The 13,305-nt window shown below is 40.4% G+C and overlaps 1 protein-coding gene across 2 annotated transcripts in view; it reads right to left on the reverse strand.

The window, feature by feature from the left end:
- GABRA6 (gamma-aminobutyric acid type A receptor subunit alpha6) overlaps window positions 1–13,305 on the reverse strand; it is a 44,383-nt gene that overhangs the window by 14,860 nt on the left and 16,218 nt on the right. The window contains exons 6-8 of one of the 2 annotated variants that reach the window (XM_075209874.1): window positions 11,265–11,408; window positions 7,378–7,530; window positions 7,147–7,299 (exon numbers count right to left, since the gene is read on the reverse strand). In XM_075209874.1, the coding sequence (XP_075065975.1) occupies window positions 7,147–7,299; window positions 7,378–7,530; window positions 11,265–11,408 (450 nt within the window). The remainder of the gene's footprint in view (window positions 1–7,146; window positions 7,300–7,377; window positions 7,531–11,264; window positions 11,409–13,305) is intronic. The other variant, XM_075209875.1, reaches the window with a different exon arrangement.

Genomic DNA, 13,305 nt, shown 5'->3' on the forward strand with positions numbered 1-13,305 from the left:
TTTGGTAATTGTCAAAAAGGTGAAGTTTTTTCCAAATTAAGAACCAAATCATCTTGATAAAAATGTCTTTAAAAATTTATTTTTTTAAGCTAATTTGATTAAAACATTAGCAATAACAAATGTAAGAAATGTTCTTCCTACCAGTGAAATAAATGATCTGTACAGTTCCATCTCCAACATGCTGCATGGCTGTCCTTGTCTAATATGCTACATCACACTTGTTGTAGATTGCAGTACCACAGTGGGCTATCAGAAATACTACATAAGAATCAGTCATGGACAGCCAGATAGCCCCTTGCAAGTCTTAATATTCAACAAATGGTTGTGAGGCAGAGAGAACCAAAAGTCCTGTGCTCTGCCCATTCTCTTACATATTGTGGACAAACCTGGGTGGTGGGGAGGAGGCAAGATCGGTCTGTATGAGGACACAATTAGTTTTATAATAATTACAGTCTCTAAAGAGTATGGAGGAGGAAAAACATGATCTTTAAATGGAAGTTATCCTTTAAACATCTATGCTGCCTCAAATTCAAATCTAAAAGTTTTTAGATAGTAGAAAAAGCTAAGTCCAGTACAATCATTTTAAAAAGTATTTATTAAATCATACCTACAAAAAAAGGTTAAAAATAAAACAGAAGACAATAAAACACTAACAAGACTCTTGCCAACACACCAGAAATGTATTTTACAATGCAGATTACACTGTTGTTATAGCAATGTTAGCTCAAAGCACCAGGGGGTAAATGTATGAATCTCCGGATTCTTAATCTCCGGCGTGTTCAGCCTCTTCAGCGCTTAAATTTAAAGCGGCGCTGCATTGTAAAGGGAAGTTTCCCTTTACAATGCAGCGCCGCTTTACATTTAAGCGCTGAAGAGGCTGAACACGCCGGAGATTAAGAATCCGGAGATTCATACATTTACCCCCAGGAGTTTTGTGTGTTGAGATTGCATGTTTCCCTAAGTATGTGTGCTCCGCTTTCTTCCACAGCCTAAACATTATTAGGTTAATTGACATCTAATTAAAATGGCCATAGTGTGTGTGTGTGTGTGTGTGTGAGCCCAATAATCCTGGGTTACCTCTGGTTCTACAGACAACAACCCAGTGATTGATTGGAGGGCTAAAACGATATGGGAGTGGGAAGAGTCATGTTCTACCACTTGCCTACAACTAGCTAAAGTGACAACTGTATGTGCTACTACCCAAAGAGAGAAGACTCTGTGTGGATCAGTTGGACTGCTCGAGGAGTTCTTAGGTCTCAGTAGGGTCTTTGCCAAAAAAGCAGGCAAAGACATTACTACCACACAGAGAATGGGATTGTCCAATATATACCCTACCTGGCACCATGCAACCAAGAGGCAGGAAATACCCAAAGTCAGAGACTAAGACAAGGGCCACGACCAACTACTTACAGGTAAACTTGGAGTGAGGTTCATCGCATAATCCAAGTTCCCAGCTGATGCAGAGTTCCTTCTCATGGTGAAAAAAGATAGTTCCTTAAGACCCTGTATTTTCTATTTGCGGCTCAACAAAATCACTATCAAGAATTGGTACAGCTTCTCACTGATTTCTGATGTCATTGAGAGGCTCTGTCAGTCCACATTCTTGACCAAATGAACCTGCAAGGGTCCTATAACCTGATCCATGACCAGGAGGGGATGAATGGAAGAAGGCCTTCATCACAAAGGATGGCTACTACGAATAGTGCAATGTCTAAACCATCTTCCAAACATATATGAATTCCCTGTTTGGGGGTTTAATGGAGACATCAGTCATTATCTACTTGGGAGAGAACCTAATTTCCTCCAGAATGCTTGAGAAATATCATGACCACATGTGAGAGGTATTACAGAGGCTCCTGGATAGTCAACTATTTGCCAACATGGAGAAGTATTCATTCAACCAGTCCAAAGTGAGCTTCCTGGGACACATCATTTCAGCACAGTGCATAGAAATGAAACCTGAGAAGCTCTCCTCTGTGCTTGATTGGCCAGAGCCCTGAAGAATTAAGGTGATCCAAAGGTATGTGGAGTTAAGCAACTATTATTAATGTTTTATCAGAGATTTCACAAAAACTGGTATCCTTATAAATTCCTTGGCTAAACAGGGTACTCCTAAGGAAACATGGACTCCCCAGACACAACAGGCTTGAATGTCTCTTCACCTTTGCTTCCATAGCCCAGTATGGGACTATATACTGGAAAATGATACATCTGAGACTAGGACAAGAGTCGTTATCTCCCAGAAGACAAGGACATCCTTCACACTTATGCCTCCTTTCCATAGATGTTCAACTCCGTTGAGGCAAACTACAATGTGGTAAACCAGGAGTTGCTGGCCATCATAATGCCCGGACTGAGTAAGGCACAAGGCACCTTCTGTAGGGTAATAGAGTCCCTCTTTCTATTCTCACTGATCAAAAAAATCTATAGTACCCTCAGGGGGCTGAGAGTTCAACCTCTTTGCGGGCACAGTGAATGCTATTCCTAACTAGGTTTGACTTCAGCATAACATCCTGGCCTGAATCTAGCAACATCAAAAGCGAAGCAGTCTCCCAGCAGTTCTCTGCTAATCCCTTGGGGCTTTTAATTAGAGGTTCTGCAATGGGGACACAACCTACCTTGGCAGGTCTTCCGACATCATGAAAAAAGTTGATTTGGCACTCAAGGAATTCTGGTGGCCAACTGTAAGAAAGGATGTAATTTCTTTTAGAAAATCCTGCACTACTTGTGCATGGGGACACTGCACTCTGGTCTCCTGATACTCCTGCTAATTCCAAGAAGGCTATGGATTCCATCACTGACCTTCCCAGCTTCCATGGTAATACCACCAATCCCAGTGCTGTCAATGGGGACGGAGACTACAGTAGCGACATGTACATCCCGTGTCCGGATATTCAAATCCTTGCCTGTTAGGGCAAACCTCTTGCTACAGTTTGCCCACCACTACAAATTTTCAGCATTCGCTTGTCTTGCTCAGGCTCTCTTCTGTCGGGAGTTACATCCCGCTCCCTGTATTGCCGAGCAACAATTGACAGTAGTTCTGAGCATGTGAAGAACCTTCCATCAATTTTCATTCTGTCACAATATAGCCGACAGATGGGTCAGGAAGTGTCCCGTTGTCTAGCAACATGATGTGACTCCTACTGCAGCAATGGGAGGCGACTCCTACTGCGCATGTGGGCCCAGTGCATTGTGATGAATCTCAAGGAAGTAACTCATTGCCTAGCAACGAGATGCAAGCACACCGAAGAGACAGGCAGACGTCCCTGGCACATAGTGGAAGTTTCCTGCTGAGTTCATCAAGAAGCGCCTATGGGTACTGTAAAAGGCACCCTATATTATGTAGGCATTGCTAGGTAATTGTGTTACTATCCAGCCTCTGTATCTGATACTTCTGTGTTTTGACCTTGCTTTTGAACTTCTTGGACCAGCTACTGTTTAACCCATTGGAACCTTGCTTAGTGATTTGCTAGACCTGGCTCTGAATGATTGGACTTGCAACAGATTAAACCTCTGGAACTTTGCTTACTAACTTTTGCTAAACCGTGTACTGAGCTGGCTCTGGAAATTTGGACTCGCTATTGTTTAACCGCTTGGAACCTTGCTTAATGACTTTGCTACACCGTGCACCGACCTAGCTCTGGATAATTTGACTTGCTACAGGTGTTACCACATGAAAATCTCCTGACTGACCTTCTACTATATTAGAAACTCCTTTCCTACTAACACTGTCTCAGCAGCTTCTCAGATCACTTCCCAGCCATCTTCATCAGGAACTCCTCTCTGGTCAACCTGATTCCAGCCATCATAATTTATCCGTTGGAGTAAGGTATTGGAGTTTAATTTATTTGTTACTGTGACAAGTGCTAGTAAATACCTTTTCACGTTATGGCCATGTGGCCATGAAAAAACTGGCGTTGTCATTCCAACTCTCCCAGGTCTTCATCAAAGAGGTTTTCTAGCTGCTTGGGCTTCCCTTGGGGATCATCTCTGATAGAGGGGTCTGGTTCATGACATTTTGGAGAGACTTTTACAAGGTGCTGGGACTTTCACTCCAATTCTTGGCTGAGTAGCACCCCCAGTCGAACGGCAGACAGATCACTGTAACCAATCCCTCAAGCAATTTCTACGGTGCTTTGCCTTGGTTGCCCAGAATTATTGGTCCCAATTGTTTGCATGGGCAGAGTTCTCATGGAAAAACCTGGTACAGGACTCTATGGCTCTTTGTGGGAATCGAAGCCTAATCTCGACCCCACTTCTCTCTCGAACTATCGCCCCATATCTCTTCTCCCCTTTGACTCCAAAATTCTCGAGAGGCTCGTCTGCAGCCATCTCACCTCCTACCTTTCTGAACACTCCCTCCTTGATACTCTCCAGTCTGGTTTCCGCCCCCTTCACTCCACTGAAACTGCCCTGGCTAAAGTCACCAATGACCTCCTCTCTGCTAAAGCCAGGGGCCACTTCTCCCTTCTCATCCTCCTTGACCTCTCTGCAGCCTTCAACACCGTTGACCACCCCCTCCTCCTCCACACCCTCCAGTCTCTCTGCCTCTCTGGCCCTGTCCTGTCCTGGTTCACCTCTTACCTCGCTGACCGTTCCTTCTCTGTCACCACCACTGAGTCTCTCTCCCCCCGTCCACACTTCAAGTTGGGGTCCCCCAGGGCTCTGTTCTGGGCCCCTTACTCTTCTCTCTATACACCTCCTCCCTGGGTGAACTCATCAGCTCCTTCGGCTTCAACTACCACCTTTACGCTGATGACACTCAACTATACCTCTCCTCTCCTGATCTCTCTCCCTCCCTCCTCTCTAGGGTGTCCGCCTGCCTCTCTGCCATCTCCTCCTGGATGTCCTCTCGATTCCTCAAACTCAACCTCGCCAAAACCTAGCTGATAGTTTTTCCTCCCCCCCATACCTCATCCCCTGTCGACCTCTCCATCACTGTCGACAACTCCTCTATCTCCTCTGTCCCCCAACTTCGCTGCCTTGGTGTCACCCTCGACTCCTCTCTCTCCTTTGGCCCCCATATCCTCTCTCTTGCTTAATCCTGCCGCTTCCAGCTGCGTAACATCGCTCGCATCCGGCCCTTCCTCTCCCAAGATGCCACCAAATGCCTTATTCACTCTCTGATCATCTCCCGCTTGGACTACTGCAACCTCCTCCTTACTGGCCTCCCCCTCTCTCATCTCGCTCCCCTTCGATCTGTACTTAACGCAGCCGCTAGGCCTATCTTCCTTTTTTCGCCGCTCCTCTTCTGTCTCCCCCCTCTACCAATCCCTCCACTGGCTCTTCTTCCCCTACAGAACTCTGTTCAAGCTCCTCACTCTTACATACAAGGCCCTCGTCAACACCACTGCACCCTACATCTCCACACTCCTATCTATTCACGCTCCATCCTGTCCTCTCCGATCTGCCAATGACCGTCGCCTATCTTCCCCCCTCATCACCTCCTCCCACGCGCGTATCCAAGACTTTGCCCACGCTGCCCCCCTCCACTGGAACAAGCTCCCTCCCTCCATCAGGACTTCCCCTAACCTGTCCAGTTTCAAACGGGCTTTAAAAACCCACCTTTTTATTAAAGCCTTCCAGTCTCCCACTTAACTACCTACCTTATCCTCTGCCTCTCCCCCTTCTTTCCCCTTCCCTGCCTCCATCCCTCTACTCTCCCTCTCTCCCCTGCGTTTCTCCGTCTGTCCACCCCTCCCCTTAGATTGTACTCTCCTCTGAGCAGGACCATCTCTCCTCCTGTTTCCACCACTTCTAACTCTGCTCTCCAGCTACTTTGCCCTCCTCCTCGAGTGCCCTCCTCCCCCTCTGGGGTCTCCCTGTCTTCCGCGCCCTCATTTTGGGCCCCGTCATTTGCGGATACTCCCCCCGCCCTCACTAGCTGTGCATTGAGCTTACTGAGTTACTGTGCTTTATGTTTACGTTTACTGTACTGTGCTGTCTCACCTTGTATTGTAATTCATTTTTGTCCCTGTACGGCGTCACGGACACCTTGTGGCGCCCTATAAATAAAAATGAATAATAATAATAAAATTAATAATCCCCATTTTGCCTTAACCTAGGTTTCCACCAGCTGGACATCCAATCTTCCCATTCTCCCTCTGGGGTACCTTCTGCAGACAGGCATGTAAAGGATTTCCAGGGACTGCGGAAGTGGCTGCAGGAGTGGCTGAAGATGGTGGTAGCAAATCAAAAAGATTTATGGACCAAATGAGATTGTGCAGGCCAATATTCTCAGTGGGTGACACAGTCCACACACAACATCACCCTAAAGATGTCCTCATTCAAACTAGGGCCTATGTACATCATACATGCCCAATCAGCGGGAAGATAAATACATTGAGAACTCTGATAAACAGGTTTTCATTTAGTAATTCATTTGGCCAACTTAAGTGTGAACAAACACATTTTTGCTTTAATTTTGGCTACAGGTTCAGAAGTGTACACCACATAAGTCTAAATAAGCATTAACATAAAATGGAATGCTATATAAACTCATGAATACTACAAAGCATGTACAAGTATATATACATATGTTAAATTAGACAACATCTCAGAAAATAATATTTACATGTGCAAAAAGAAACTGTATTTTATTTTCATGTTGACACATAGAACTAAATTTGGTCTGTAGGCTGCATAGTTTGAAGAGGATGTATAAGGTAAAATTTTGTATTCCAACTACTTAAAATATAAATTAAAACTAAACTGTTAAAAGGGTTATATCAAAAAAGTGCAAATCCAATGCTGTTTTGAAACACATAAAATATCAGATTAAAATGGAAAAGAAGAAACTGCCCAACTGACTCACCTCAAGAGCAGAGGAACTAAACTCCATATACAGAGCACACAAACGTGTAAAAAATGTAGTGCCAAAATAGAGTTAAAAACACAAACATAATAATTCTTTAAAGCATCACTATATTTACCAGCATTTTGAATAGGTTTACAGTAATGTAACAGTTCATAAAGCACATAGTGGTACATATAGTGGATTATGTTCCATGTACTATCAAGACAATGAATAGGTAAGCATATTGATCAGCAGTATCTCCATACTAGACCCAACATATGGACAACAGATAAAGGAAGAAGGGATGGTGTGAAGGGACAGTCTAGATATATAGTTATACTTATCCATACCAGCAACAGTCCTTGCTGGAACTGATTCTTTGTTGATCCAAAACACAACTTGGGACAATACAACAGTCATGCTGCATGGGATGTATGTATGGATGATGTAATAGCCTATTTTTCTTCGTAGGTAGAACTGGACAACTTGCTGTGAATATTCACCTACAACAAATAAACAATGGGATGATAAATGAGTGATGAAATGGAAATTATGTGGCAAACACTAGACACAGGCCATACCAAAAACTGTTCTAGCTGGAACAGATTCCTTGTTGATCCAAAAAGAAACCTGAGAAAGAATGACCGTCATTATGCATGGGATATACGTCTGTATCACAAAATAGCCCATTTTCCTTTGCAGATGGAAATGTACCGTCATTACTATGTATTCACCTGTTGGCAAGAAGCATAGAAACAAAATTATGTTACAGTGAATGTTTTGAATACCGATACTAAATACTAAATACTAAAATCTGCAAGAACTGAAGTAGCATGCTGTATATAGTATGTCAATCCCTGAAACGCCACTTCCTAATGGAAGAAATTACCACTGAAACTAAAAGAGATAGAATTGATATGGGATGTTTTCTCTAACTGCGAATCATTCATGGTCAGAACTTCACCCATTTCTGTTACGTGTCGTCGTCCCCCTAACCCGCCAGAATATAGTGGTATGCCCTACCACCACTTCTCCTATTGCTTTGACTGTAAAGCTATCAAATATCATTTACTTATATTTTACATAACGCAACTTCTAATACCGCTTTCATACTGCCGCCCCGGCAATATCCCGGGTTTTTGCCGGGGCTCGGAGCGTCCCAGCTCAGAAACACCATTCATACTGCACCTCGGACCCGGAAATTTCCCGGGTTGACCCCATTCATACTGCACAAGTCTGAGCTCTGGCAATTTGTGGGAGTCATCACCAGAGCAGTTTTCATTGGCTGAAAAATGGTGATGTCATTGAAAGGTGACTGTTTTTTGACGCATAAAGATGATGCAAAAGTGGGTGGTGATTGTTTACCACATTACTTTTCATCATGGCCGACTCCTAAACTCCTTCTCGAATCTTCCACGGGCTCCCACCGATGACATCATCCTCCAGAAACAGGCAGACAGCCAATCAGCTTGTTTTCTGTGCAACCCGGGTTGAAAAACCCGGATTGCACCATTCATAGTGCAGGCAACCCGGGTCCGACCCGGGAATTACCCCTCGATAAATCCCGGGTTGAAGACCCGGGTTTTTAGACCCGGGATTTTTGACTCGTACCATTCATACTGCACCAAGACTCGGGTCGTTTGAGCTCGCCCCGGCAAAAACCCGGGATTTTGGTGCAGTATGAATGGGGTATTAAACACATGGGAAAATACCTATAATAAAGCAACCTGAGGCAACAAGCTGAGGGGCACCAAAATGAAGGAAAATATTAAAAATGCTTGTTTTAGGGATGCAAATAATGTCGCTTGTTAGTAGATCACACTCGTGTCTAAATGTTGTTGGTAGTTTGTGTATTGGATGAGAAGTGCATAGTTTTATTTAAGTTCAGAAAAGCAAGAGCACACTAGAAAGAGAATAATAGGTGACATGAGGAAGTACTGTACACATTTTATACATTAAGAGTGATAGATCCATGTAACAATCTCCAGCAGGGCCATCTTAACAACATTATGGGCCCCCGGGCAAAGCAGTGCAACGGGGCCCCTAGATATAGATATAGATATAGATATAGATATAGATATATAGATATATACAGATACAGATATAGATATAGATATAGATATATAGAGATAGATAGATGTACTTGCTTAGTGACCCTTGAAGGTTTTTCTTTGCAGGTTTTTTCTTTTGCAGGATTATTTATTCTCATTAAGAGCTGTGCCTATGGGGCCCCCATGCTCATGGGGCCCCCGGGCAGCTGCCCATCATGCCCAATGGAAAAGATGGCCCTGATCTCCAGCAGAGGTGGGGGACATACACAGTCATCCAGCCACTGAAATCAGCAAACTATAAGGCTCAGTTGCTCATTTTCTGCTATAAAATGCTATGTTTCTATTATTTTACCTAGTAAGAACAGTATTATCAGGAATTCTAAATCAATTTCACATGTACAAACTAATTTATTAAACCATCATTTTACCATCAAATGAAGTATGTTTTTAAAAAAGTTTTATTGTTTTGTGCTGATTTTGTCAAATCATTTCGCAAAATAAATATTTTTCTTTGCTTTAGAACTGATGTTTCACATTACTAATAGCATATTTTGCATAAAGCGATACTGTGATAAAACAGTTTGTGTTAACAAATATATTTGCAAGCAGTGAGGCAAATGGATTTAGTGCAAATCTATCAAAATCATTTTGTTCATTATTAAATTCATAGTAAGACTATCATACAAAATATACTACTAGTATACAAATATTAGCAAAATAGTTAACACCTATAAATTGGTAATATGAAAGTATAATGTATATTAAGTGTACATAAGGCACATATATTATTATTAATTATTATTATTATTATTATTATTATTATTATCTACAATTACTTATATAGTACCAGCATACTCTGCAGTGCTTTACAATTGGGAACAATAATGGCAATAAAACAAGACTGGGCAACAGACAAAAAGGGTCCTGTTTATAATCTATAGAAAATAGGAGGTTAAGTGCCACAGATTGCATATTGGTCAAGATAAATTGGGGCTATGTGATCCATTCACACAGCAGTGTTGGTTCTGAGGTCAGAGTATGTAAGAAGAATAAATATAAGTTTGAGTGAACTTAAACGAACACTTAAAAGTGCTGATAGTTAGATATGTCAGTAATTATTTTGGTAAATGTCAGAAATAACATATGTTAATAACCAGCGGATAAAAACTTTGAAGTCAATGGGATATTTGAAGTTGCTGTGTAACCGACAGTCATACATGGAGGAAATTAATGAGTTAATTGAATACAATTTGCTTTAGTTATAATGATTTTGTTGCAATAACTAAATAAAGTAACACCACTGGAAAAAAAAAAGATTTATTACAATATTTTCACTGTTTTATTCATTTATTGTAATCAAATGCTTATATTTAAAACTAACTGTGATCTAATTTACACCCATTGGCGTCACAGCAAAAATACTGAAATCAATCTCTGGGTTACAATTTTTTGAATTGTAACCTTTAGTGAGTGGAGTATATAGATTTGTATTGATTGCATTGATTGCTTCTATGAATGTTGTTCATAAATTTAATTAAGATATAGTCTATTTTCTATTAACCTTTACTCAGTTGTATTATTTGAAAAACATTCCCTGTTAGAGATGAAGTTTGCCTGTAACTTTTCACCCTCTGCTTAATGCCATGCCACGTATTAAGGCTCATACACATGTGTGCGTGTAGAGTCACCTGTGGCATGCTGTTCATCAATGGACTCAACAAAGGTGAATGCACAGGTAGTGGACCTCAAAATAGTGGTCTATTGACTCATAGTACTGACTTTACTTGTCATACAGAACCTGCATGTAGCAGACTATATATTTGGTCCATCTAGCATTTAAAGTTAGCACTGTGATTATTGACAGTGTGATCCTCATGATAATAAAGGCATCACGATTATTAGGTCTGCTACCACTGTATTAATCTCCTGGTGAACACAGGGCAACATATCACTGGAGACTCTGATACTACTTGCTAGTATGTACAATTACCATGTTGCAAAACATTAGTTAGCTGTTCCACTACTAGTGTTAGTGATGACTAAAGCTCAGAGTCTGTGACAGATTCCTTGAGTGAATAAAGATATATCACCTAATCTAGACCTGACTGCTAGGAAGACTTACATTGATAATTATTTGATAATGCATATATAGCAACTCCAAATCAACTATACAGAAAAAACAACCCTACATTACATACCAAAAGCAAAATAAACAATCTACATGATAGTGGATTTTAATATGTACTGTATGCATGTCCTAATTTTGCCTAACCTCTTAATTAATAAGTTTAAGGAAATCCAATTTGAAAATAGTCTATTTGTTTTAACAAACATAGCATTACATAAATACATTTTCAATTTTGGTAAACATCACGCGAACTCTAAGTTTACGATATACTTTAGTGAACATACACTACCTGTATTAGACTTCAATGTTTCACTGGAAACTGTTTGTCCAATCAGATCATATTGGAGCAGACTTGAAGATTCTTCTGGTACTTCAACTGAGTATAACGGTCCTTTTTTCCAGGTATAAACAATTTCACTTTTGGGGTATGCATCTGTGCAGGTAAGATAATGAAAACAGATAGTGTGAGTTTGAACAGTACACATTAACCTACAAAAGTGTTATCAATGGTTCTTTTAGAAAACAGGAGACAAAAGAGAGTAACAGCCACAAAATTAGGAATGTAACAAATTTTAGAATTCAACCAAGTCATCCAGTTGCTAAAGTTGTGCAGTATGGTTAAAAATAAATATAAATAACTCCATGTGATGGCAAAAAAATCTTATCACATATGTTTTTAACACTTTGGTCTTGTTGAAGCTCTCAAAGATCAGAGAGGAGTCTATATATTCTCTCTCTTCTTAGAATCTCTCTAAAAGCATTCATGTTGCCTCAGATAGACAGGATAGGAGGATAAGGTTTCTGGATTGTTTTTCAAATCCCAACGGACTTTGTTATACCAAGAGAGGATCAATGGCTTCAGTTCAGATACATTGTGAATTACTTCTGATGAAGAACAAAGACCAGGGTTGAATGACCACACATAAAATTTAATTTTGAATAGCCTATTAAAGGTGTGCTTAATAAAACAAACTACAAACTTATTGTCTGTCTCTTTTAGTAATCTAAATCAGTACTGTGGACAAGCCATTTGTGCTAATTAACTTGGGGTGATACGGCTGAAGTTGAATATTCAAGTCCTACAGCTTCCTTCTCAAAACTATTTGGTATGTCTGCTATTATTTTGGCTAAGTGAGGAGGAAAGAGATCTTTCCACTGTTGCGCTATAGATGCTCGAGTGACAATAAGCATCCACTTACTACATATATATCCTGAGAGGGGAAGTTACAGGAAAGCTTTGTAAAAGAGCAGTATTGGAAATAAGCACAACATCATTCCCTGTTACTTGTGTAATTAAATTGGATAGTTATGTCCAAAGAAGTTTTTGAATGGGCAGTCCCAAAATACATGAACAAATATAAATCCACAATTTCTCCAACAGAATTTCGACTGATTATGTCAGATCTTATGGAGTTTACTTTGCATTAAGCACATTCCATAAATCATTTTTATTAACACTTCTTAGAGATTAATATATTTTCATACTCAGTGGTTATTTCTGAATATTTATTTTGTAGAGGTATTTTATTTGTAAAGAAAATTTCCTGGGGTGCTTCAATGTTTAAATAAAGCTGTACCAAAATGTAAGTTGCCACTTATGATTTTGGGAGAGAAGTTTGAACATTATTAAAAGTGGGGCCAAATTAATTTATATAGTAAGAGTGGAATGACTTTGGCTCCAGTGCCATACTTGAAAATATTTGTAAAAATCCTGTGGTGGAATTTTAAATTTGTCCAGGATTTGAGTGAATGACATGAGATTTCTACAATCAATTAAGTACTTAAGAGTTATAATGCCATATTTATGACAATAATTTATGTTTAAGTTCTGGATCACTATAGCCAAATCCAATAAGGAGAGATATGCAGAGATTAAGTGAAGATATTGATAATTTCTTTGTATTGGCAATCATTTTCCTCCAGGCTTAGAGTAGTCTATGGTAGCTTTGGAAGTATCTTCACTTGTCTTTTGGGGATAAGCATAAAATGTCTTATATCAGGAACATTGTGTTCATGTCCTCTTCCAATCTAAACCACATTTTTGGGAATGTGGCGAGTACCAATCTTTTAGATGGCCTAATAGGAAAGATAATTGATAATGTTTCAAACTGGAGAATACTAAACCTCCTTCTGTTATTGGTAGACACATATAGTTGATTTTTTTATTTTTCCTTTGAGCTGGAGAAGATGCCATGCTTGGGTTATATTGTATCTGGACAGGGTCTGCAGATGGATCCTGAGAAGATGGCCTCAATCCTACGGTGGCCAGTTTTATTGGCTTTGCAAACTATTACCGCCAGTTTATAAAGAACTTTTTCACTCTTATTACC

This window comes from Mixophyes fleayi, chromosome 4 (genome assembly GCF_038048845.1).
Source record: "Mixophyes fleayi isolate aMixFle1 chromosome 4, aMixFle1.hap1, whole genome shotgun sequence".
Lineage (NCBI taxonomy): Eukaryota > Metazoa > Chordata > Amphibia > Anura > Limnodynastidae > Mixophyes > Mixophyes fleayi.